We start from the raw sequence: 22,585 nt of genomic DNA on the forward strand, positions 1-22,585 counted from the left end.
CAATGTCCCAAGGAGATTTCCTGGCATCAATCGACATCAAAGATGCTTATCTCCACGTACCGATTGCACCAGAGCATCAGCGCTTCCTGCGTTTCGCCATAGGGGACGAACACCTTCAGTTCGTGGCACTGCCTTTTGGCCTGGCGACAGCCCCACGGGTCTTCACCAAGGTCATGGCAACAGTGGTGGCAATCCTACACTCTCAGGGACACTCGGTGATCCCTTACTTAGACGATCTACTTGTCAAGGCACCCTCTCAAGGGGCATGCCAACACAGCCTGAACATTGCTCTGGAAACTCTCCAGAGTTTCGGGTGGATCATCAATTTTCCAAAGTCAAATCTGACACCGGCCCAATCACTGACATATCTTGGCATGGAGTTTCATACTCTCTCAGCGATAGTGAAGCTTCCGCTGACCAAACAGCGTTCACTACAGACAGGGGTGCAATCTCTCCTTCAAGGTCAGTCACACCCCCTGAGGCGCCTCATGCACTTCCTAGGGAAGATGGTGGCAGCAATGGAGGCAGTTCCTTTTGCGCAGTTTCATCTGCGCCCACTTCAATGGGACATTCTCCGCAAATGGGACAGGAAGTCGACGTCCCTCGACAGGAACGTCTCCCTTTCTCGGGCAGCCAAAGCTTCCCTTCAGTGGTGGCTTCTCCCCACTTCTCTGTCGAAGGGGAAATCCTTCCTGCCCCCATCCTGGGCGGTGGTCACGACTGACGCGAGCCTGTCAGGGTGGGGAGCGGTCTTTCTCCACCACAGGGCTCAGGGTACTTGGACTCAGACAGAGTCCTCCCTTCAGATCAATGTTCTGGAGATAAGGGCAGTGTATCTTGCCCTAAAGGCGTTCCAGCCGTGGCTGGAAGGCAAACAGATCCGAATTCAGTCGGACAACTCCACAGCGGTGGCATACATCAACCACCAAGGCGGGACACGCAGTCGGCAAGACTTCCAGGAAGTTTGGCGGATTCTGCTGTGGGTGGAAGCCACAGCCTCCACCATATCCGCAGTTCACATCCCGGGCGTAGAAAACTGGGAAGCAGACTTTCTCAGTCGCCAGGGCATGGACGCAGGGGAATGGTCCCTTCACCCGGACGTGTTTCAGGAGATCTGTTGCCGCTGGGGCATGCCGGACGTCGACCTAATGGCGTCCCGGCACAACAACAAGGTCCCGACATTCATGGCACGGTCTCAAGATCACAGAGCTCTGGCGGCAGACGCCTTAGTTCAGGATTGGTCGCAGTTTCAACTCCCTTATGTGTTTCCTCCTCTGGCACTGTTGCCCAGAGTGTTACGCAAGATCAGGGCCGACTGCCGCCGCGCCATCCTCGTCGCTCCAGACTGGCCGAGGAGGTCGTGGTACCCGGATCTGTGGCATCTCACGGTCGGCCAACCGTGGGCACTACCAGACCGACCAGACTTGCTGTCTCAAGGGCCGTTTTTCCATCTGAATTCTGCGGCCCTCAACCTGACTGTGTGGCCATTGAGTCCTGGATCCTAGCGTCTTCAGGATTATCTCAAGAGGTCATTGCCACTATGAGACAGGCTAGGAAACCAACGTCCGCCAAGATCTACCACAGGACGTGGAAAATATTCCTGTCGTGGTGCTCTGCTCTGGGTTTTTCTCCCTGGCCATTTACCTTGCCCACGTTTCTGTCCTTCCTTCAATCCGGATTGGAAAAGGGTTTGTCGCTCGGCTCCCTTAAGGGACAAGTCTCTGCGCTCTCTGTTTTTTCAGAAGCGCCTAGCCAGACTTCCACAGGTACGCACGTTCCTGCAGGGGGTTTGTCACATCGTCCCTCCTTACAAGCGTCCGTTAGAACCCTGGGATTTGAACAGGGTGCTGATGGTTCTTCAGAAACCACCGTTCGAGCCAATGAGGGATATTTCTCTCTCACGCCTTTCGCAGAAAGTGGTTTTCCTAGTAGCAGTCACTTCACTTCGGAGAGTGTCTGAGCTAGCAGCATTGTCGTGCAAAGCCCCTTTCCTGGTGTTTCACCAGGACAAAGTGGTTCTGCGTCCGGTTCCGGAATTTCTCCCTAAGGTGGTATCCCCTTTTCATCTCAATCAAGATATCTCCTTACCCTCTTTTTGTCCTCATCCAGTTCACCAATGTGAAAAGGATTTGCACTTGTTAGATCTGGTGAGAGCACTCAGATTCTACATTTCTCGTACGGCGCCCCTGCGCCGCTCGGATGCACTCTTTGTCCTTGTCGCTGGCCAGCGTAAAGGGACACAAGCTTCCAAATCAACCCTGGCTCGGTGGATCAAGGAACCAATTCTCGAAGCTTATCGTTCCTCGGGGCTTCCGGTTCCCTCAGGGCTGAAGGCCCATTCTACCAGGGCCGTGGGAGCGTCCTGGGCCTTGCGGCACCAGGCTACGGCTCAGCAGGTGTCAGGCAGCTACCTGGTCGAGCCTGCACACTTTCACGAAACACTATCAGGTGCATACCTATGCTTCGGCAGATGCCAGCCTAGGTAGGCGAGTCCTTCAGGCGGCGGTTGCCCACCTGTAGGACGGAGCCGTTTAACGCTCTATTATGAGGTATTATTTACCCACCCAGGGACTGCTTTTGGACGTCCCAATTGTCTGGGTCTCCCAATGGAGCGACAAAGAAGAAGGGAATTTTGTTTACTTACCGTAAATTCCTTTTCTTCTAGCTCCAATTGGGAGACCCAGCACCCGCCCCTGTTTTTTGTGTACACATGTTGTTCATGTTGAATGGTTTCAGTTCTCCGATATTCCTTCGGATTGAATTTACTTTAAACCAGTTGATAATTTTTTCCTCCTTCTTGCTTTTGCACCAAAACTGAGGAGCCCGTGAGGCACGGGGGGTGTATAGGCAGAAGGGGAGGGGCTTTACACTTTTAGTGTAATACTTTGTGTGGCCTCCGGAGGCATAGCTATACACCCAATTGTCTGGGTCTCCCAATTGGAGCTAGAAGAAAAGGAATTTACGGTAAGTAAACATTCCCTTCTTTACATGGAGAGTCTGTTTCTCAATATGCAAGTTAGGCTGCAGTATTATCAACTGGTGGAAGCACTTCCTAAGCCTCGGTCACTCCAGCTCTACTCCCTGCCCAACACTGACTTCAGAAAGAATGGTGAATATAGACTGACAGAGGCTTATGCAGTGCTTACACCAGCCGATAGCACTGCAGCCTAACTTGCGCATCTATATATTACCTTCTAAAACTTTTTTTTTTAAACTGGTTTCCTGTAAATAAAAAAAAAAAGTTGTGCGTCTTCTCTGCCCTCCTCCCACCGTGGCTCAGTGGGGACGTACTGATGGATACATTGCAGTGATTACATGCCTGCAATGTGATGTCACCACTACTGCCACATTGACAGACTGGAGCCATAGTGGCACAGAGCTTTGGAGGAAAGAGCCCAGTTACGATCACTATCTTTTGTGGGGTCTAAGGGGAAAACTTTTCTCCTTGCAGAGACTGACAAACCAATCTGGCTGCCAGTGTGGAGCCTTATTGGGTGCCGCGGTGGCTCAGTGGTTAGCACTGCAGCCTTGCAGTGCTGGGGTCCTGGGTTCAAATCCCACCAGGGACACAATCTGTAAGGCGTTTGTATGTTCTCCCCGTGTTTGCGTGAATTTCTTCTGGGTACTTGGGTTTCCTCCAACACTCCAAAAACATACCGATAGGGACTTTAGATTGTGAGCCCCAATGGGGACAGTGTTGCTGATGTATGAAAGCGATATGGAATTAACAGCGCTATGTAAATGAATAAATATTATTATTACTGCATTGCTTTTCTGGGAAATTTCCCAGAAGAGCATTGCAGCTATAAGACTCCTCACTGGCAGCCATATTGGTTTGTCAGTCTCCGCAAGGAGAAATGTTTTCCCCTTAGACCCCTCTATAGCTTCTCAAACAGCCAGATAAGATCTCATACTTTGCACTGACGAGGGGCAATCACCCAAAACAGTGTCTGCAAATTGAGGTTCTGATCTGGCATAATCCTAAATCATATGACAAGGCTCGTTAAAGGGCCACTTTTGACTTTTAGGATTGCTACTTCCAATAGATGGCGCTAGAGTTCGTCTCCGTCCTCCCTGAAATGACAATTTGAATATATCTTTTGTAAAACTGCAGTTTTCCAGATTTTGTTGGTGACCTAATTTCTTTGCAGATGTAGACCGAGCGCATGCATTCATTGCTTTATTTTCTATTTCAGCAGGCATGATTTTGATCCAGACTCTTACATAATCCCATATGTCATCAAGTCTTTGAAAGTGTTTGCTCCTCAAGTTCACAGCCTCCTACAGTCTCATGAGGGCACAGTTCCCCTTTTAAGGTAATCCTAGATCGTCATCTCATGTGTTCCATCTATAGGAGGATACAAGTAATGTATTCCTGAATCGTGCTTACCCAGTGATCATATGCATTCCCCTACCCCCCCACAGTTTCTTGGACTGCTATGCTGCAGAGTTTAATGCAATGCAATTGGTGGAGGAAGGACAAGGAGGAATCCCACTGGAGCATCTGATCACTTGTGTGCCGGGGGTTAATATTGCAACTGCGCAAAATGGAACAAAGGTTGTCAAGTGGATACACAACACTCCACCACCTCCAAATTCTGGTTAGTGCAACTTATCTTCTTTGGCCTAGTCATAAAATATCTCACATATTCCCTCTAAATATACTTTAAGGGAACCTGTCACCAGTTTTTCTTTATCGTTCCTATGGGAGACCCAGACCATGGGTGTTTAGCTTCTGCCTCCGGAAGACACACAAAGTACTACACTTAAAAGTGTAGCTCCTCCCTCTGAGCTTATACACCCCCTGGAGAACCAGATCTAGCCAGTTTATCGCTTTGTGTTCAGGAGGCATACATCCACACATGCATTCTCATCTGATTTTTGGAAAGAGTTTGAAGAAAAGCGGGTCCAAGTCTGGACTCCCGGCATGTCCCTTCTCAACCCACTGTCGGCGGTGTTGTTAAGGTTGATTCCAAGGCTGGAGCCTTACATGCCGCGCTCCTTCACCATCCCTCCTGGGCTCTGGCTTGAAGTGGGAGCCAGCACGGTTCTCCATGCTTGGCAGGAGACTGGTCTCCATCTGCAGCCCTTCAGGATCCTGCTGGACCGGAGCACTCATCCCCAGGGACTTGGAACCCTGCGTCTCAGCAAGCTAAGTACCTAAAACGTTTATATATTGTGGGTCCCTGTACTTTATTGTTGTGAGAGAGTGTGCTGATTGTGTTTTATGACATTTACGGCGGGTTCTCTGGCTGTCGCCTGAGAACCGCGCCGATGGTGCCTGCGCGCCGGCCGCGCCGCTCAAATTTAGGCCCCGGCTTCGCCGGAGGCCTAGTTTCGGTTTCACTGCCCTCGCATGTCACTCATGCAGAGGGACAGGCTCTGCTCCGCCCGGCGGCCGTTCTGCACAGGGGAGGGACACTCCTCACTGCAGTGTATGTCCCCTCCCCTGTAGGTCTCTATGGCCCTCCAGATCCCGCTCCTAAGCAAGTCCCGCCCCCTCTCCGGCGGCCATTTTCTCAGCGTTCTCTCTGCATTGCAGCGCTGGTCTGCAGCATCGCTGCTGAGTTGCTGTGCTTTGGGGTCCGGGCTTCGGGATCTGGAGGGCACACAACACCGCTCCAGCGGTCTGGTAAGCCACAACCGGTCTCCGGTTGTGGACCTCTGATTATACTCTATGGGGTTCATTCTCTAGCAGAGCCCCCACTCAAGCAGCATGTCTCACACGAGGAGCAAAGCTCCAAAGCTGTATTCAGTATGCACTGAATGTAAGCTCCTGCTGCCTGAACCGAGCACCTATCCACATTGTGATGCCTGCTCTAACCTGGCGGTGCCTCAGTGTGGAGTCTCACCCCCAATGGTCTCTCAGGCTGCTCCTGCTCCTGTGGCTGAACCCCCGGCTTGGGTAGAATCCTTTTCTAGGTCTATTTCGCAGTCTTTTGCCGACTCCATGGGACTTCTGTCCAGGGCTTTGCTGAACATGCATCAGCCCCCTTCACAGGGTGCCTCTGCTGCTAGGGGTCTCTCAGGACCGGAGCTTACAGAGGATTCATAATCTGGTCCCAGACCCCGTCCTTCTAAGAAGAGACGCAGGGTTCCCTCTCCTTCCTCGTCCCGCGGCTCTGATTCAGGAGCTGACTCGCAGGACGAGGAGGGCTTATTCCCCAAAGGTAGACCCCCCCGGTGTCTAGACTCTCAGCCCGGACCGTTGTATCGGTGGCTGATGGCACCTCTCTTAAGGATTCCACTGACCGCCAGATTGACCTTCTGGCCAAATCTGTATATGAAGCGGCGGGGGCCTCGTTCTCCCCGACTTTTGCAGCAGTGTGGGCTCTCAAAGCCATCTCTGCTTCTCTAGAGGGGATGCATTCCCTCGCCAGGGAATCTATGCCCGAAATGGTTGCCTTAACTTCCCAAGCTTCAACTTTTTCATCCTATGCCATGTCTGCCATGCTGGAGGCTTCTCACCGCACTGCGGTGGCTTCGGCTAATTCCCTCGCTATCCGCAGGATCTTGTGGCTTCGAGAGTGGAAGGAAGATGATGCTTCAAAGAAGTACCTTGCTGGACTCCCTTTTGCTGGGTCCCGGCTGTTCGGTGAACAGCTGGATGAAATCATTAAGGAAGCTACTGGCGGGAAGAGTACTTCCATGCCACAAACCAAAACCAGGAAACCTGTCCAGGGCAGGAATCAGTCGAGGTTTCGTTCCGTTCGTTCCTCCAACTGGTCGTCCTCTAAGCCCTCTGCCTCGTCCACTAACTCCGCCAAGGACCAGAAATCCAATTGGCGCCCAATAGCGCGTCCACAAAAGACTGCAGGAGGTGCTGCCGCCAAGGCAGCCTCCTCGTGACTATCTGTCCGCGCCAGCAACGTCCTTAGTCGGTGGCAGGCTCTCCCACTTTGGCGACGCGTGGTTTCAACACGTCTCCGATCAGTGGGTGCGGGATATCATCTCCCACGGCTACAGGATAGAATTCTCTTCCAGCCCGCCAAACAGATTTTTTCTGTCAACTCCCTCCTGCTTCAAGGCCGCCGCCTTCTCTCAGGCTGTGGCATCATTGCAGGCCAACGGAGTAATTGTACCGGTTCCCGCCCGGGAACGGTTCAGAGGTTTCTACTCAAATCTCTTCCTAGTCCCCAAAAAGGACGGTTCCTTCCGGCCCATCCTGAATCTCAAGCTTCTCAACAAGCATGTTCAGGTGCGGCATTTTCGCATGGAGTCTCTGCGATCAGTCATTGCCTCAATGACCCAAGGAGATTTCCTGGCATCCATCGACATCAGAGATGCCTATCTGCATGTGCCAATTGCAGTTTCACACCAGCGTTGGCTACGTTTTGCAATCGGAGAGGAACATTTCCAATTCGTGGCTCTCCCCCTTCGGGTTAGCCACGGCCCTTCGAGTATTCACCAAGGTCATGGCAGCAGTGGTTGCATTTCTGCACCTCCAGGGGTTGGCAGTGATTCCTTACCTGGACGACCTTCTAGTCAGGGCCTCATCCAGTGCAGACTGTCAGCGGAGTGTCTCGCTCACTCTCGCCACTCTTGTTCAATTCGGGTGGCTTGTCAATCTGCCCAAGTCCACTCTGACTCCGACCCAGAAACTCACGTACCTAGGGATGCAGTTCGAGACTCTGCCGGCACTTGTCAAGCTGCCCTTAGTCAAACAGCAGTCCCTCCATCTGGCAGTGCGCTCTCTGCTGAGGCCCCGCCGTCATTCCATCAGGCACCTAATGCAGGTGCTGGGTCAGATGGTGGCGTCAATGGGTTCCCTTTGCCCAGTTCCATCTGCGTCCTCTGCAGCTGGACATTCTCCGCTGTTGGGACAAGCGGACTTCTTCCTTGCACAGGTTAGTGGCTCTGTCGCCACAGACCAGGGGCTCTCTTCAGTGGTGGCTTCGGCCCCTCTCTCTGTCTCAGGGACGCTCCTTCCTGGCCCCGTCCTGGGTGATCCTTACCACGGATGCCAGTCTATCCGGCTGGGGAGCGGTATGTCTCCACCACCGAGCGCAGGGCACTTGGACTCCGTCCGAGTCAGCCCTTTCAATCAATGTGCTGGAATCCAGAGCCGTGCTTCTGGCTCTCCTAGCTTTTCACCATCTGCTGGCGGGCAGGCACATCCGAGTCCAGTCAGACAACGCGACAGCGGTTGCCTACATCAATCACCAAGGCGGGACACGCAGCCGCCTGGCAATGTTGGAGGTACAACGCATCCTTCAATGGGCGGAGGACTCCATGTCCACCATATCCGCAGTCCACATTCCAGGCGTGGAAAACTGGGAGGAAGATTATCTCAGCCGTCAAACCGTGGACAGTGGCGAGTGGTCCCTGCACCCGGCAGTTTTTCAGTCAATCTGCCGCAAATGGGGCACTCCGGACGTGGACCTAATGGCATCCCGTCACAACAACAAAGTTCCCGTTTACGTGGCTCGCTCCCACGATCCTCAGGCATTCGCCGCGGACGCTCTGGTTCAAGACTGGTCCCAGTTTCGTCTGTCCTACTTGTTTCCCCCTCTAGCTCTCTTGCCCAGAGTCCTGCGCAAGATCAGAATGGAGGGCCGTCGAGTCATCCTCATTGCTCCGGACTGGCCCAGGCGAGCTTGGTACCCAGACCTGCTCCATCTGTCCGTAGAGGTGCCGTGGAATCTTCCGGACCGTCCAGACCTACAGTCCGGTCTGCAGCTGGGACTGTCCCTCAACTCTCTCAAGGGACAAGTCTCAGCTCTCAGTGCTGTTCCAGCGGCGTCTCGCCCGGCTGGCTCAGGTCCGCACCTTCATGCAGGGCGCGTCTCACATCATTCCGCCTTACCGGCGGCCCTTGGATCCCTGGGACCTCAATTTGGTTCTCACGGTTTTGCAGAAACCCCCTTTGAGCCTCTTAGGGAGGTTTCTTTGTTTCGTCTTTCACAGAAAGTCGTCTTTCTAGTGGCCATAACTTCCCTCAGGAGAGTCTCCGATTTGGCTGCGCTCTCTTCGGAGTCACCTTTTTTGGTTTTTCATCAAGACAAGGTGGTTCTCCGTCCGACTCCGGACTTTCTTCCTAAGGTGGTCTCTCCTTTCCACCTTAACCAGGACATTACCCTACCTTCCTTTTGTCCGGCTCCTGTTCATCGCTTTGAAAAAGCGTTGCATACTTTGGATCTGGTGCGTGCTCTCCGGATCTATGTGTCTCGCACCGCTGCTCTTAGGCGGTGCACTTCTCTTTTTGTGCTAACCACAGGTCGGCGCAAGGGCCTCTCTGCTTCTAAGCCGTCCTTAGCCCGTTGGATTAGGTCGACCATTTCGGACGTCTACCAGTGTTCTCAGGTGCCTCCCCCGCCGGGGATCAAGGCACACTCGACCAGAGCTGTCGGTGCCTCTTGGGCTTACAGGCACCAGGCTACGGCTCAACAAGTCTGTCAGGCTGCCACTTGGACTAGCCTGCATACCTTTTCAAAGCACTACCAAGTGCATGCTCATGCTTCGGCAGATGCGAGCTTGGGCAGACGCATCCTTCAGGTGGCTGTCGCCCATTTGTGAAGTTAGGCTCCGCCTACTTCTTAGTTTTTCTGTTTATTCCCACCCATGGACTGCTTTGAGACATCCCATGGTCTGGGTCTCCCATAGGAACGATAACGAAAAAGAGAATTTTGTTTACTTACCGTAAATTTTTTCTTATAGTACCGTATTGGGAGACCCAGCTCCCTCCCTGTTGCCTGTTGGCAATTTCTTGTTCCGCGTGTTATCACCGGCTGTTGTCGTGGACAGAGTCTCCGGTTGTTCCGGTTCTTGCTCTGTTTTACTTGTGGGTAGCTATTCTCCTTCAGCTTTTGCACTAAACTGGCTAGATCTGGTTCTCCAGGGGGTGTATAAGCTCAGAGGGAGGAGCTACACTTTTAAGTGTAGTACTTTGTGTGTCCTCCGGAGGCAGAAGCTAAACACCCATGGTCTGGGTCTCCCAATACGGAACTATAAGAAAAAGAATTTACGGTAAGTAAACAAAATTCTCTTTTTTTTTTCCCCTATAACCTGCAGCCACCATCAGTGGGCTCTTTTATACAGCATTCTAACATGCTGTATATAAGAGCCCAGACCACTGTGTAGAACATAGAAAACACTTTATAATCCTCACCTAAACCGATCGCTGCGGTAGATTGCTGTGTGTATATATAAGAGCCCACTGGTGGTGGCCGCAGCTTATAGGGCAAAAAACTGGTTTGAGGTTCCCTTTTAAGCTGAAAGCCCCACATTACATATAGAGTTTAAGTCCTCTCCATCTCAGAGTAGTTTGCAAATTTTAACTTTCCAAAGGAGCATTGCATGGCCTATAAGTCTCCTTTTTATAGGTAATGTCAGTGGAACACCTGTAACTGGGCGTCTGGCTCGTAGCCCAGTATCACGTAAACTAATAATGGTTTCCATTTTTAGTGTTTTGCTGAATTGGTAGGTAATGCCCAATTTCAGTTACTGCACAGAATAAATCACTACACGCCGTTTTTCATATCCCAAATGCTGTCGCTTGCTGCACGGCAAGATGTTACCACCTTAAACTCTTGTGCGTTGAAATTGCAACACAAAGATGCAAAATTTGTGGCATATAAAAAACACGATGGGTAAATAAAGATGATGTAAATAACAAATGGAAACCTTTTCGAACAATTTCCATTCCTTACCAAGTACGTGCACGACGGGCAGAAATACACACACTTGCATATGTTTATAATGTGGCACCCCTGAGGCTTCAGTCGCCACAGAGTATTGCACCCAAATTTGGGTGTAGTGCTAAACCGGATCCTGAGGAGGTCAGTCCCTGTTTCACCAATTACACACACAAATACAGACAGGGTTGCTCCTGTTCCCACTGGGGACGAGGCTAGGATAGGGTAATAAAAGGGGTTGCCTACAGAGTGGCATTTACAGGATGCCCTCACACAGGGGCCCCAGTCCCACTAGATTAGGACCTGGCAGGGGGTGGGGGGGGGGGGGGGGGGGGGTCATGAGCCAACACAACAGTTAGGGAGTTCTCCAGCAGGAGAGCAGCGGAGCAGACGTGCCTCATGGGTGCTCTGGTGGTAAGGAGGAGAAGTTCACAAGATTGCCATGGGGAGTGTGCATCTGCTCCCCTCGTAATCTGCACCACTCAGGTTGACAGGACCCTAGGGAAGATCATACCCCACGTTGGTTTTCCAGAATCTGCCTGGACGGTGAAAGTTTCAAGCTTCCCTGGCCACACAACGCCCTAAAGCACAGTGCCATATAGGCTCCGGGGCCTAGGGTAACACCAGACCCCACATCAGAACCGCGGCACCTGCATATAGGAACAAAAGTACTACTTGTGAAAACCCAGGTCCCCTCGTAGCTTCAAGCCAGGGGATCCACTGCACAGGCGCTAAAAGGAGGGAACCCACCGAACACCACACCGGACTTATCTCTAAAGGGGTTCGGGTTCGGAGCCCATCACAGCAAGGGACTGGCATTACCCGGGTGAGCTGCACAACAGAGTGAGTAAACAACCTGGAACTGCAGCCATAGACTGTCTCTTAATTACCGGCACCGCCACTCTGCACTTCGGCACCCGTCATTACTACTCCCCTCATCATCATCCTCCCCGGGGCCCGCGTCACCTGTGGGGAGCGATACCATCCGTAGCTGCTACCACCATCTGCCCCAGAGGACAGCAACAGCAGCAGCGGTCCATTCCCTGGCCACATACCACCGGTGGCGTCACGACAATCACCTCACTACTACCCCCCCATCATCCTTCCCCAGCCATCTTCTGTACGCCTCGAGGCAACGGAGCGGGGCTAGGATGCCTGTGACAAAGACAGTCGATGGCCCGGCAAAAAGTAGGTTAACCCGCCTGCCCCTTGGAGCGCTTCAATAGCACCATTGATTCCTTGGTTCTATACATATGAAAATTGACTTGCATACACAATAGAAATTACAATGCACAAACTAAGATTGACAGAAGGGGAAGAGGACCCTGCCCTTGGGCTTAGTCTACTGGATAATGGAGTAGGAGGCAGTAGGTTGGGGGAGGGGTTTCAGCAGCGGTGGCGAAGTGACAAACTTCTATACATCTTTGGTGTCTACGAACTCGCACTGACCTCAGGCATCACGCTGACATATCAGTTTTACCATATAGTAAACACTGAATAAAATATCTCAAAAACAATAGTGCTGTCGCACTTTATTTATTTTTTTTTTTCAATTTTTCCTCATTTGGAATGGTTTTGCCATTTTTCCAGTACACTATATGGTAAAACTCATGGTTTCACTTAAAAGCCCAGCTCGTTCCGCAAAAAAGTGCCCTCACATGACCATATTGACTGAAAAATAAAAACGTTACGTCTCTCGGAAGAATGGCCAAAAAACAAAACAAAAACGGAAAGCGCAAAATCGGCCGGTCGTGAAGGGGTTAAACGGGAATAAATGTTAACTTTTTAATTAATACATTTGTGATGTCCATAGCTTATTAATTTCTAAATACATAACTGATAAGCAAGACTGACACTTCCTAATAACGTGACACCACATATCTGTGTTATTAACCAAGTATTTTTATTTTTTGGTGTTTCTTTAGATCCCTGGATGTTGCGGTCCAAGAGTCCTGTTGGCAATCCTCAGCTGATACAGTTCAGCCGGGAGGTCATTGATCTACTAAAAAATCAACCATATTGCGTAATGCCAGTCTCTAAATTTATCCCAACCTACCACCACCATTTTGCAAAGCAATGCCGAGTGTCCGATTATGGCTACTCGAAATTGATGGAACTTTTAGAGGCCGTGCCGCATGTTCTGCAGGTATGTGGCTTTATTGTCCAATCTATATTCCGCTATGAAGTATCAAAGGGTATCCAAAAGAAATGAGCCATTATATCAGTCTTCAGGAGAGTGATTAAATCTGTGTGTTGGGGCCCAAAAGGAGGGTTGGCATAATTCTACATGGAGGACTGTGTGGGGCCTGCAAATTTGTCAAAAGTTTTAATTTTGGTCCCCCTGGGTATTTAAAGTTTGACATCCCTGATATCAAATAAATAACTCGCTGACCTTTTTTCCATACAGTTTCAATCAATTTTTATGTCAATTTTTCTACTTGAGCAGAATCTCAAGATACTCGGGTGGTAGTGGGTTTTTAAAGGGGGGGGAGAGTAACTTATAGGTCAATGGTAAGGTAAGCCCAGATAATGTATGTACAGTATGTATATTTATATTTTATTTTTTTTTTGTTTTTATTCTTTAGATCCTTGGTATGGGCTCAAAACGTTTCTTAACTCTAACTCACAGAGCACAGGTGAAGCGGTTTACCCAAGATCTATTAAAGCTCCTGAAGTCGCAGGCCAGCAAACAGGTCATTGTAAGAGAGTTCTTACAAGCTTATCATTGGTACGTATGAATGAATCATGGCTATATAACTCTGCGAGTGATGAGGTTTCTGTTAATGCCATCTAGACCCAAGCAAAATCTACCCCCCCTTCCTCCTTCCAGCTGTACATCCATTTTATTTTATTTATTTTTTTAATAGGTGCTTTTCACGAGACTGGGATGTAACCGAATACGGAGTGTGCGAATTGGTTGACATAGTATCAGAGATTCCTGATACCACGATAAGCGTTTCTCAACAAGAAAATGAGATTGTGATATCAATTCCCAGACGAGGTATGATGAACAATTTGTGTGTAGTAACCTTTTACATAGGAACTGCGACACTCATTCTCAATATTAACCCCTCCACGACCCTGGACGTATGTCTTGGGTCGTGTCCCCTGGTAACCGCGGACTTCGGTGGTGAGCCCGCAGTTATCCACACACATGTCTGATCCAGTCAGCAATCATATGCTGCTAATAGGCGTGGGTGGATCAGAGATCCACCCGTGCCTGCTTACCATTTAGATCGTGCTGTGAAAATGTGATAGCACAATTTAAATGGCCGCGGCGGGGATTGCAGCATTCCCTGCCACAATCGGTGGCCCCATGATCTCATTACAGGGAGCCGATGGTTGTCTTGGTAGCACGGGGTCAGCTCATGACCCCTGTCACTAGCATGACTTATTTCCTGTGCAAACCGACAGACCGCCAGCACTCACCGAAACACTGCATTCTCTCTGACGCCTCATTGGGGGACACAGGACCATGGGTGTTATGCTGCTTATCCATAGGAGGACACTAAGTAGATGCAAAGATGTTGGCTCCTGCCCTGCAGTATACACCCCCTGGCCCAGCCAGGCTACTCCAGTTTTAGCTTAGTTTCTATAGGAGGCACATCTCTGCAGACTACTGCAGCAAGAATTTTTTGTTTTTAGAGGGCGACTGTTTCCTTCGGGGACCGATTTCCCAAAACCATCAACAGGCGGGAACACTGAGTGTCGCCTCCCCGTACCCTCTCCTGCTCGCTAGATCCTGGGCTGTTACTCACTGGAAGACGGGTCTCAACCAACCTCAGTCCCTCTTGCAGGCTCTGAGTTGATACATGCTCCTCACCAGCGTGACCAGGCACAGCAGGCATCAGACTGCCATCTCCACAGGAGCTAAGGTGAGATCATTCCGATTTTTCCAGCAGAGCAGATGAAAACTTCCTCAGTCCCTCTTGCAGGCTCTGAGTTGATACACGCTCTGTGACCGGGTACAGCAGGCGCCAGAATCTGCAAATTGGAGCAAAGGTCACACTGACTGGATGCACATGGGCTGATTGCAGACATGCACAGCATTCCACCTGTGGCAGGGGGAGGGGAGAGCCCCAAGGACTCAGTGCAGCCGCAGCTGCGGTACACTTAAGAGTTTTTCTTTATCGTTCCTATGGGAGACCCAGACCATGGGTGTTTAGCTTCTACCTCTGGAGGACACACAAAGTACTACACTTAAAAGTGTAGCTCCTCCCCCTGAGCTTATACACCCCCTGGTGAGCAGACCCAGCCAGTTTATCGCTTTGTGTTCAGGAGGCATACATCAACACATGCATTCTCATATGATTTTTTCCTTTTGGAACGAGATTGAAGAGTGGGGTCCACGTCTGGACCCCCGGCATGTCCCTTCTCACCCCACTGTGTCGGCGGTGTTGTAAGGTTGATTCTTAGGCTGGAGCCTTACATGCCGTGCTCCTTCACCATCCCTCCTGGGCTCTGGCTTGAAGTGGGAGCCAGCACGGTCTCCATGCTTGGCAGGAGACCTGTCTCCATCCGCAGCCCTTCAGGACCCTGCTGGAATGGAGCGCTCATCCCCAGGGACCTGGCCCTGCGTCTCAGAAGCTAAGTACCTGAGACGTTTATATTTCGGGGTCCCTGTACTTTATTGTTGGGGGAGAGTGTGCTTATTATGTTTACTGACATTTCCGGCGGGTTCTCTAGCTGTCGCCTGAGAACCGCGCCGATGGTGCCTGCGCGTCGGCCGCGCTGCTCAAATTTAGGCCCCGGCTTCGCCGGAGGCCTAGTTTCTGTTTCACTGCCCTCGCATGTCACTCATGCAGAGGGACAGGCTCGGCTCCTCCCGGCGGCCGTTCTGTACAGGGGAGGGACACTCCCCACTGCAGTGGGTGTCCCCTCCCCTGTAGGTCTCAATGGCCCTCCAGATCCCGCTCCTCAAGCAAGTCTCGCCCCCTCTCTTCGCTCCGGCGGCCATTTTTTCAGCGTTCTCTCTGCGATCAGTCATTGCAGCGCTGGTTTGCAGCATCCCTGCTGAGGTGCTGTGCTTGGGGGTCCGAGCTTCGGGATCTGGAGGGCACACAACACCGCTCCAGCGGTCTGGTAAGCCACAACCGGTCTCCGGTTGTGGACCTCTGTATATACTCTCTGGGGGTCATTCTCTGGCAGAGCCCCCACTCCAGCAGCATGTCTCACACGAGGAGCAAGGCCCCAAAGCTTTATGCTGTATGCGCTGCAAGTAAGCTCCTGCTGCCTGAACCGAGCACCTTTCCACATTGTGATGCCTGCTCTAACTTGGTGCCACAGCCTGGAGTCTCACCCCCAGTGGTCTCTCAGGCTGCTCCTGCTCCTGTGGCTGAACCCCCGGCTTGGGTAGAATCCTTTTCTAGGTCTATCTCCCAGTCCTTTGCTGAGTCCATGGGACTTCTGTCCAGGACTCTGATGAATATGCATCAGCCCCCTTCACAGGGTGCCTCTGCTGCTAGGGGTCTCTCAGGACCGGAGCTCACAGAGGATTCATCATCAGGGCCCAGACCCCGTCCTCCGAAGAGACGCAGGGTTCCCTCTCCCTCCTCCTCCCGTGGCTCTGATTCCAGAGCTGACTCGCAGGATGAGGAGGATGCCTTTACAGGGGGCTCGGAGGCTAACTCCATGTACCCCATTGATCTGTCCGAAAGTGACTCAGATCTTAGTGACTTGATTGCTTCTATTAATTCTGTACTGGATCTCAATCCGCCAGTATCAGAGGAGCAACCCTCTCTGGCAGAAAAGCACCAGTTTACCTTGCCTAAGAAAGCAAAGAGTGTGTTCTTTAACCACTCCAGTTTTCAGGCCGCTGTGACCAAACCCAGGGCCTGTCCTGACAAACGCTTCCCAAAGCGTGGTTCTGATCGTTTTCTCTTTCCACCTGAGGTGGTCAAGGAGTGGGCTCACTCCCAAAGGTAGACCCTCCGGTGTCTAGGCTCTCAGCCCGGACCGTTGTGTCGGTGGCTGATGGCACTTCCCTTAAGGATTCCACTGACTGCCAGATTGACCTTCTGGCCAAATCCGTGTATGAAGCGGCGGGGGGCGCGTTTTCTCCGACTTTTGCAGCAGTGTGGGCTCTCAAAGCCATCTCTGCTTCTCTAGAGGAGATGCATTCCCTCACCAGGGAATCTATGCCCGAAATGGATGCCTTAACTTCCCAAGCTTCGGCCTTTTCATCCTATGCCATGTCAGCCATGCTGGAGGCTTCTCACCGCACTGCGGTGGCTTCGGCTAATTCCCTCGCTATCCGCAGAATCTTGTGGCTTCGAGAGTGGAAGGCAGATGCTTCTTCAAAGAAGTACCTTGCTGGGCTCCCTTTTGCTGGGTCCCGGCTGTTCGGAGAACAGCTGGATGAAATTATTAAGGAAGCAACTGGTGGGAAGAGTACTTCCATGCCACAAACCAAAGCCAGGAAACCTGCCCAGGGTAGGAATCAGTCGAGGTTTCGCTCCTTTCGTTCCTCCAACTGGTCGTCCTCTAAGCCCTCGGCCTCGTCCACTAACTCAGCCAAGGACCAGAAATTCAACTGGCGCCCAAAAGCGCGTCCACAGAAGACCGCAGGAGGTGCTGCCGCTAAGGCAGCCTCCTCGTGACTATCGGTCAGCGCCAGCAACGTCCTTAGTCGGTGGCAGGCTCTCCCACTTCGGCGACGCGTGGTTTCAACACGTCTCCGATCAGTGGGTGAGGGATATCATCTCCCACGGCTACAGGATAGAATTCTCTTCCAGCCCGCCAAACAGATTTTTTCTCTCAACTCCCCCCTGCTCCAGGGCCGCCGCCTTCTCGCAGGCGTGGCATCCTTGCAGGCAAACTGAGTAATTGTACCGGTGCCCGCCCGGGAACGGTTCAGAGGTTTCTACTCAAATCTCTTCCTAGTCCCCAAAAAGGACGGTTCCTTCCGGCCCATCCTGGATCTCAAGCTTCTCAACAAGCATGTTCAGGTGCGGCACTTTCGCATGGAGTCCCTGCGATCAGTCATTGCTTCAATGACCCAAGGGGATTTCCTGGCATCCATCGACATCAGAGATGCCTATCTGCATGTGCCAATTGCAGTTTCTCACCAGCGTTGGCTACGTTTTGCAATTGGAGAAGATCATTTCCAATTCATGGCTCTCGCCTTCGGGTTGGCCACAGCCCCTCGGGTATTCACCAAGGTCATGGCAGCAGTGATTGCGGTCCTGCACCTACAGGGGTTGACAGTGATTCCTTACCTGGACGACCTTCTAGTCAAGGCTTCATCCAGCGCGGACTGTCAGCGGAGTGTCTCGCTCACTCTTGCCACTCTAGCCCAATTCGGGTGGATTGTCAATCTTCCCAAATCCACTCTGACTCCGACCCAGAGTCTCACGTACCTAGGGATGCAGTTCGAGACTTTGCCGACACTTGTGAAGTTGCCCTTAGTTAAACAGCAGTCCCTCCAACTGGCGGTGTGCTCTCTACTGAGGCCCCGCCGTTATTCCCTCAGGCACCTGATGCAGGTGCTGGGTCAAATGGTGGCGTCAATGGAGGCTGTTCCCTTTGCCCAGTTCCATCTGCGTCCCCTGCAGCTGGACATTCTCCGCTGTTGGGACAAGCGGCCTTCCTCCTTGCACAGGTTAGTGGCTCCGTCGCCACAGACCAGGAGCTCTCTTCAGTGGTGGCTTCGGCCCCTCTCTCTGTCCCAGGGGCGCTCCTTCCTGGTCCCGTCCTGGGTGATCCTCACCACGGATGCTAGTCTATCTGGCTGGGGAGCGGTATGTCTCCACCACAGAGCGCAGGGCACTTGGACTCCGTCCGAGTCAGCCCTTTCAATCAATGTGCTGGAAACCAGAGCTGTGCTTCTAGCTCTCCTAGCTTTTCACCACCTGTTGGCGGGCAGGCACATTCGAGTCCAGTCAGACAACGCGACAGCGGTTGCCTACATCAATCACCAAGGCGGGACACGCAGCCGCCTAGCAATGTTGGAGGTACAACGCATCCTTCAATGGGCGGAGGACTCCAAGTCCACCATATCCGCAGTCCACATCCCAGGCGTGGAAAACTGGGAGGCAGATTATCTCAGCCGTCAAACCGTGGACGGTGGCGAGCGGTCCCTGCACCCGACAGTGTTCCAGTCAATCTGCCGCAAATGGGGCACCCCGGACGTGGACCTAATGGCATCCCGTCACAACAACAAGGTTACCGTTTACGTGGCTCGCTCCCACGACCCTCAGGCATTTGCCGCGGACGCACTGGTTCAAGACTGGTCCCAGTTTCGTCTGTCCTACGTGTTTCCCCCTCTAGCTCTCTTGCCCAGAGTTCTGCGCAAGATCAGAATGGAGGGCCGTCGAGTCATCCTCATTGCACCGGACTGGCCCAGGCGAGCTGGGTATCCAGACCTGCTCCATCTGTCCGTAGAGATGCCGTGGCATCTCCCGGACCATCCAGACCTACTCTCACAAGGTCCGTTTTTCTGCCTGAATTCTGCGGCTCTCAAATTGACGGCGTGGCTCTTGAGTCCTGGATCTTGACGGCTTCTGGTATTCCTCCTGAAGTCCTCTCCACTATGACTCGGGCCCGTAAGTCTTCCTCCGCTAAGATCTATCACAGGACTTGGAAAATTTTCCTGTCATGGTGTCGCTCTACTGACCATCCTCCTTGGCCATTCTCCTTGCCGACCCTTCTGTCTTTTCTACAGTCCGGTCTGCAGCTAGGACTGTCCCTCAACTCTCTCAAGGGACAAGTCTCAGCTCTGTCAGTACTGTTCCAGCGACGTCTCGCTCGGCTGGCTCAGGTCCGCACCTTCATGCAAGGCGCGTCTCACATCATTCCGCCTTACCGGCGGCCCTTGGATCCCTGGGACCTTAATTTGGTTCTCACGGTTTTGCAGAAACCCCCCTTTGAGCCTCTTAGGGAGGTCTCTTTGCATCGTCTTTCTCAGAAAGTGGCTTTTCTGGTGGCCATAACTTCCCTCAGGAGAGTCTCTGATTTGGCCGCGCTCTCTTCGGAGTCACCTTTTTTAGTGTTTCATCAAGACAAGGTGGTTCTTCGTCCGACTCCGGACTTTCTTCCTAAGGTGGTCTCCCCTTTTCACCTTAACCAGGACATTACCCTACCTTCCTTTTGTCCGGCTCCTGTTCATCGCTTTGAAAAAGCGCTGCATACTCTGGATCTGGTACGGGCGCTCCGGATCTGTGTCTCGCACCGCTTCTATTAGGCGGTGCACTTCTCTTTTTGTGCTAACCGCAGGTCGGCGCAAGGGTCTCTCTGCTTCTAAGCCGACCTTAGCCCGTTGGATCAAATCGACCATTTCGGACGCCTACCAGAGTTCTCAGGTGCCTCCCCCGCCGGGGATCAAGGCACATTCGACCAGAGCTGTTGGTGCCTCTTGGGCTTTCAGGCACCAGGCTACGGCTCAACAAGTCTGTCAGGCTGCCACTTGGACTAGCCTGCATACCTTTTCGAAGCACTACAAAGTGCATGCTCATGCTTTGGCAGATGCGAGCTTGGGCAGACGCATCCTTCAGGCGGCTGTCGCCCATTTGTGAAGTTAGGTTTTGCCTACTTCTTTGTTCGGTTTATTTCCCACCCAGGGACTGCTTTGGAACGTCCCATGGTCTGGGTCTCCCATAGGAACGATAAAGAAAAAGAGAATTTTGTTTACTTACCGTAAATTCTTTTTCTTATAGTTCCGTAATGGGAGACCCAGCACCCTCCCTGTTGCCTGTTGGCACTTTTCTTGTTCCGCGTGTTTTCACCGGCTGTTGTCGTGGACAGTTTCCGGTTGTTCCGGCTATTGCTCTGTTCTACTTGTGGGTGGCTATTCTCCTTCAGCTTTTGCACTAAAACTGGCTGGGTCTGCTCACCAGGGGGTGTATAAGCTCAGGGGGAGGAGCTACACTTTTAAGTGTAGTACTTTGTGTGTCCTCCAGAGGTAGAAGCTAAACACCCATGGTCTGGGTCTCCCAATACGGAACTATAAGAAAAAGAATTTACGGTAAGTAAACAAAATTCTCTTTTTTCTGTTCACCATTGTTGTGCAGGGCTGGAGGGGGAAGGGGAGTCCCTTCCCACCATTTTTCTTTATTATATTTTATCATGCTTCCTTGTCAGAGCTAAGCCCCGGGGGGGGGAGGGGGGCCATCAGTGTTCTGGGTGAGTTATTTCCTCACTTGTTTTCTCACATTAGCTCTGCAGAGCATTGCTCCCTCATTACAATCAGAGTTGGCGGCTCATCAGCCAGAGGCTGCAGTCACATGTTTTATGCCCTGCACAACTACAGCAACAACTATAAGACTTTTAATGTATCCTGCCACGCTGAGCTACTAGGGGATGATAGCACCTCTTCCTTCTGTGAGTCCGGTGGCCCTGTAGCTTAACCCCCCCCCCCCCCGCCCGCCACCACCGCAGCAACCACTGCCAGCCCAGAGCCTACGGCTCCCAGTCCCCTGGAATGGGTACAGTTCCCAGAACCTGGTGCTGGCTATGCAACATCGTCCTCACACCCCTCGAGGCCCCTAGACAGAACGCAGCCTGATGACACCTCTATAGAGGGTCCTTCTGATAAGAATCAGCACTCTGCTTCACCGGTTGCAGATCAGAAAAAGGGCATGACACCCATGGTTCTCCCTCTGGGGTACACAGATGGGGTTCTCCCACATGTTCCGCGGTCTCTGAGGAGCCGGAGGAAGGGTAATGATGATTGTACCGGGATGATTCCTTGGTTTCAACCTCCCCGAGCGATCAAGCTGCGATGGACTTATTGCAGCAATCAACCAAAACTCTGTATGTGGAAGATCTCCCATCCACTATTACTGACCCTGCGGTCTCCTTTAAAAGGGTGAAGAAACCTCAAACAAAAAAAAAAGTTTTTTGATGCCGCTTCGGTATCCGTAAACTCATGGAGTCCCGGTACCCCTTTGGCTTAGCTGTCTCGAAGGGCTGGGCCGATCCGGCCTCTGTGGACCCTCACCCGGCTTTCGCCTGCCTGAAGGACCCTCCTGTCTTTTTACTTGATGGATCCTCCTTCAAGGACCCGACAGACAGACAAGTGGAGCAACTCGATCGCTCCGCCTTGAGGCTGCGGGTTCCTCTCACCTTCCGTGTGGGTCGCACAGGCACCAGGACTACCAGTTTCCCTCAGACCCTCACAGATGTAACAGTTCACTTTGCTGCGGCGGCAGAGTACCTCATGCAGGCCTCCCTTGACGCTGCTACCTGTGCAGTTATTGCTGCCTCAAATACCATAGCCATCCGTAAGGCCCTCTGGTTCCGATAATGGAGAGCGAACTCTATCTCTAAGAAGCCTCTCACAGTACTCCTTTCAAGAGCGATGGTTTGACAATCGTCTGGACAGACTCTTTTGTCTGACACCACGGGAGGAAAAGAGTACCTCCCTCCCCCAACTCTAGCCCAGGATGTTTTTTTACTAGACACGCGGGGCCCGACCTTCTCAGCCCTCCCAGAGTCCACCACGTCCTGGCAGTCTAGAGAAAAACCGAGGAGTCTTGTCCTCCCTCAATCTGCGCTGCCGCCTCAGACCACAAATGGGTGCGATACCTTGTGTCTTCTGGTTACCACATTGAATTCCGGACTCAAACCCCCCCAAAGGCTCCAAAACACCGTGAGGCCTTCTCCTCAGCTCCCTTAAGGGGCAGGTTTCATCTCTCTCAATATTCTATCAATACCGCCTAGCTTGCAATCCGCAAGTCAAGACTTTCCTCAAGGGTGTTTCCTATCTAGTTTCCCTGTATAAACGGTCGCTGGACCCATGGGACCTCAATCTCGTTTTTTGAACGGTATCCAGAGGTCCCCTTTTGAACCTCTTAAATGTTCTCTTGCTCTTTTCTCCTGGAAGGTAAAATTCTTTGTGGCGATTACATCCATCAGACAAGTTTCGCAACTGGCAGCACTCTTGCTGCGAACCCTTTCTGATCTTTCATCAGGACAAGGTGGTTCTACGCCTTCTTCTGGATTTTCTTCCGAAG

General features: G+C 52.0%; 1 protein-coding gene across 6 annotated transcripts in view; it reads left to right on the forward strand.

Annotated features, from left to right (window-relative positions):
• MARF1 (meiosis regulator and mRNA stability factor 1) overlaps positions 1 to 22,585 on the forward strand; it is a 154,138-nt gene that overhangs the window by 97,812 nt on the left and 33,741 nt on the right. For 5 of the 6 annotated variants that reach the window (XM_075317965.1, XM_075317967.1, XM_075317964.1 and 2 more), the window contains exons 15-19: positions 4,197 to 4,316; positions 4,426 to 4,601; positions 12,560 to 12,780; positions 13,220 to 13,362; positions 13,502 to 13,635. In XM_075317965.1, the coding sequence (XP_075174080.1) occupies positions 4,197 to 4,316; positions 4,426 to 4,601; positions 12,560 to 12,780; positions 13,220 to 13,362; positions 13,502 to 13,635 (794 nt within the window). The remainder of the gene's footprint in view (positions 1 to 4,196; positions 4,317 to 4,425; positions 4,602 to 12,559; positions 12,781 to 13,219; positions 13,363 to 13,501; positions 13,636 to 22,585) is intronic. The other variant, XM_075317968.1, reaches the window with a different exon arrangement.

The sequence above is a fragment of the Anomaloglossus baeobatrachus genome, chromosome 7 (assembly GCF_048569485.1).
Source record: "Anomaloglossus baeobatrachus isolate aAnoBae1 chromosome 7, aAnoBae1.hap1, whole genome shotgun sequence".
NCBI lineage: Eukaryota > Metazoa > Chordata > Amphibia > Anura > Aromobatidae > Anomaloglossus > Anomaloglossus baeobatrachus.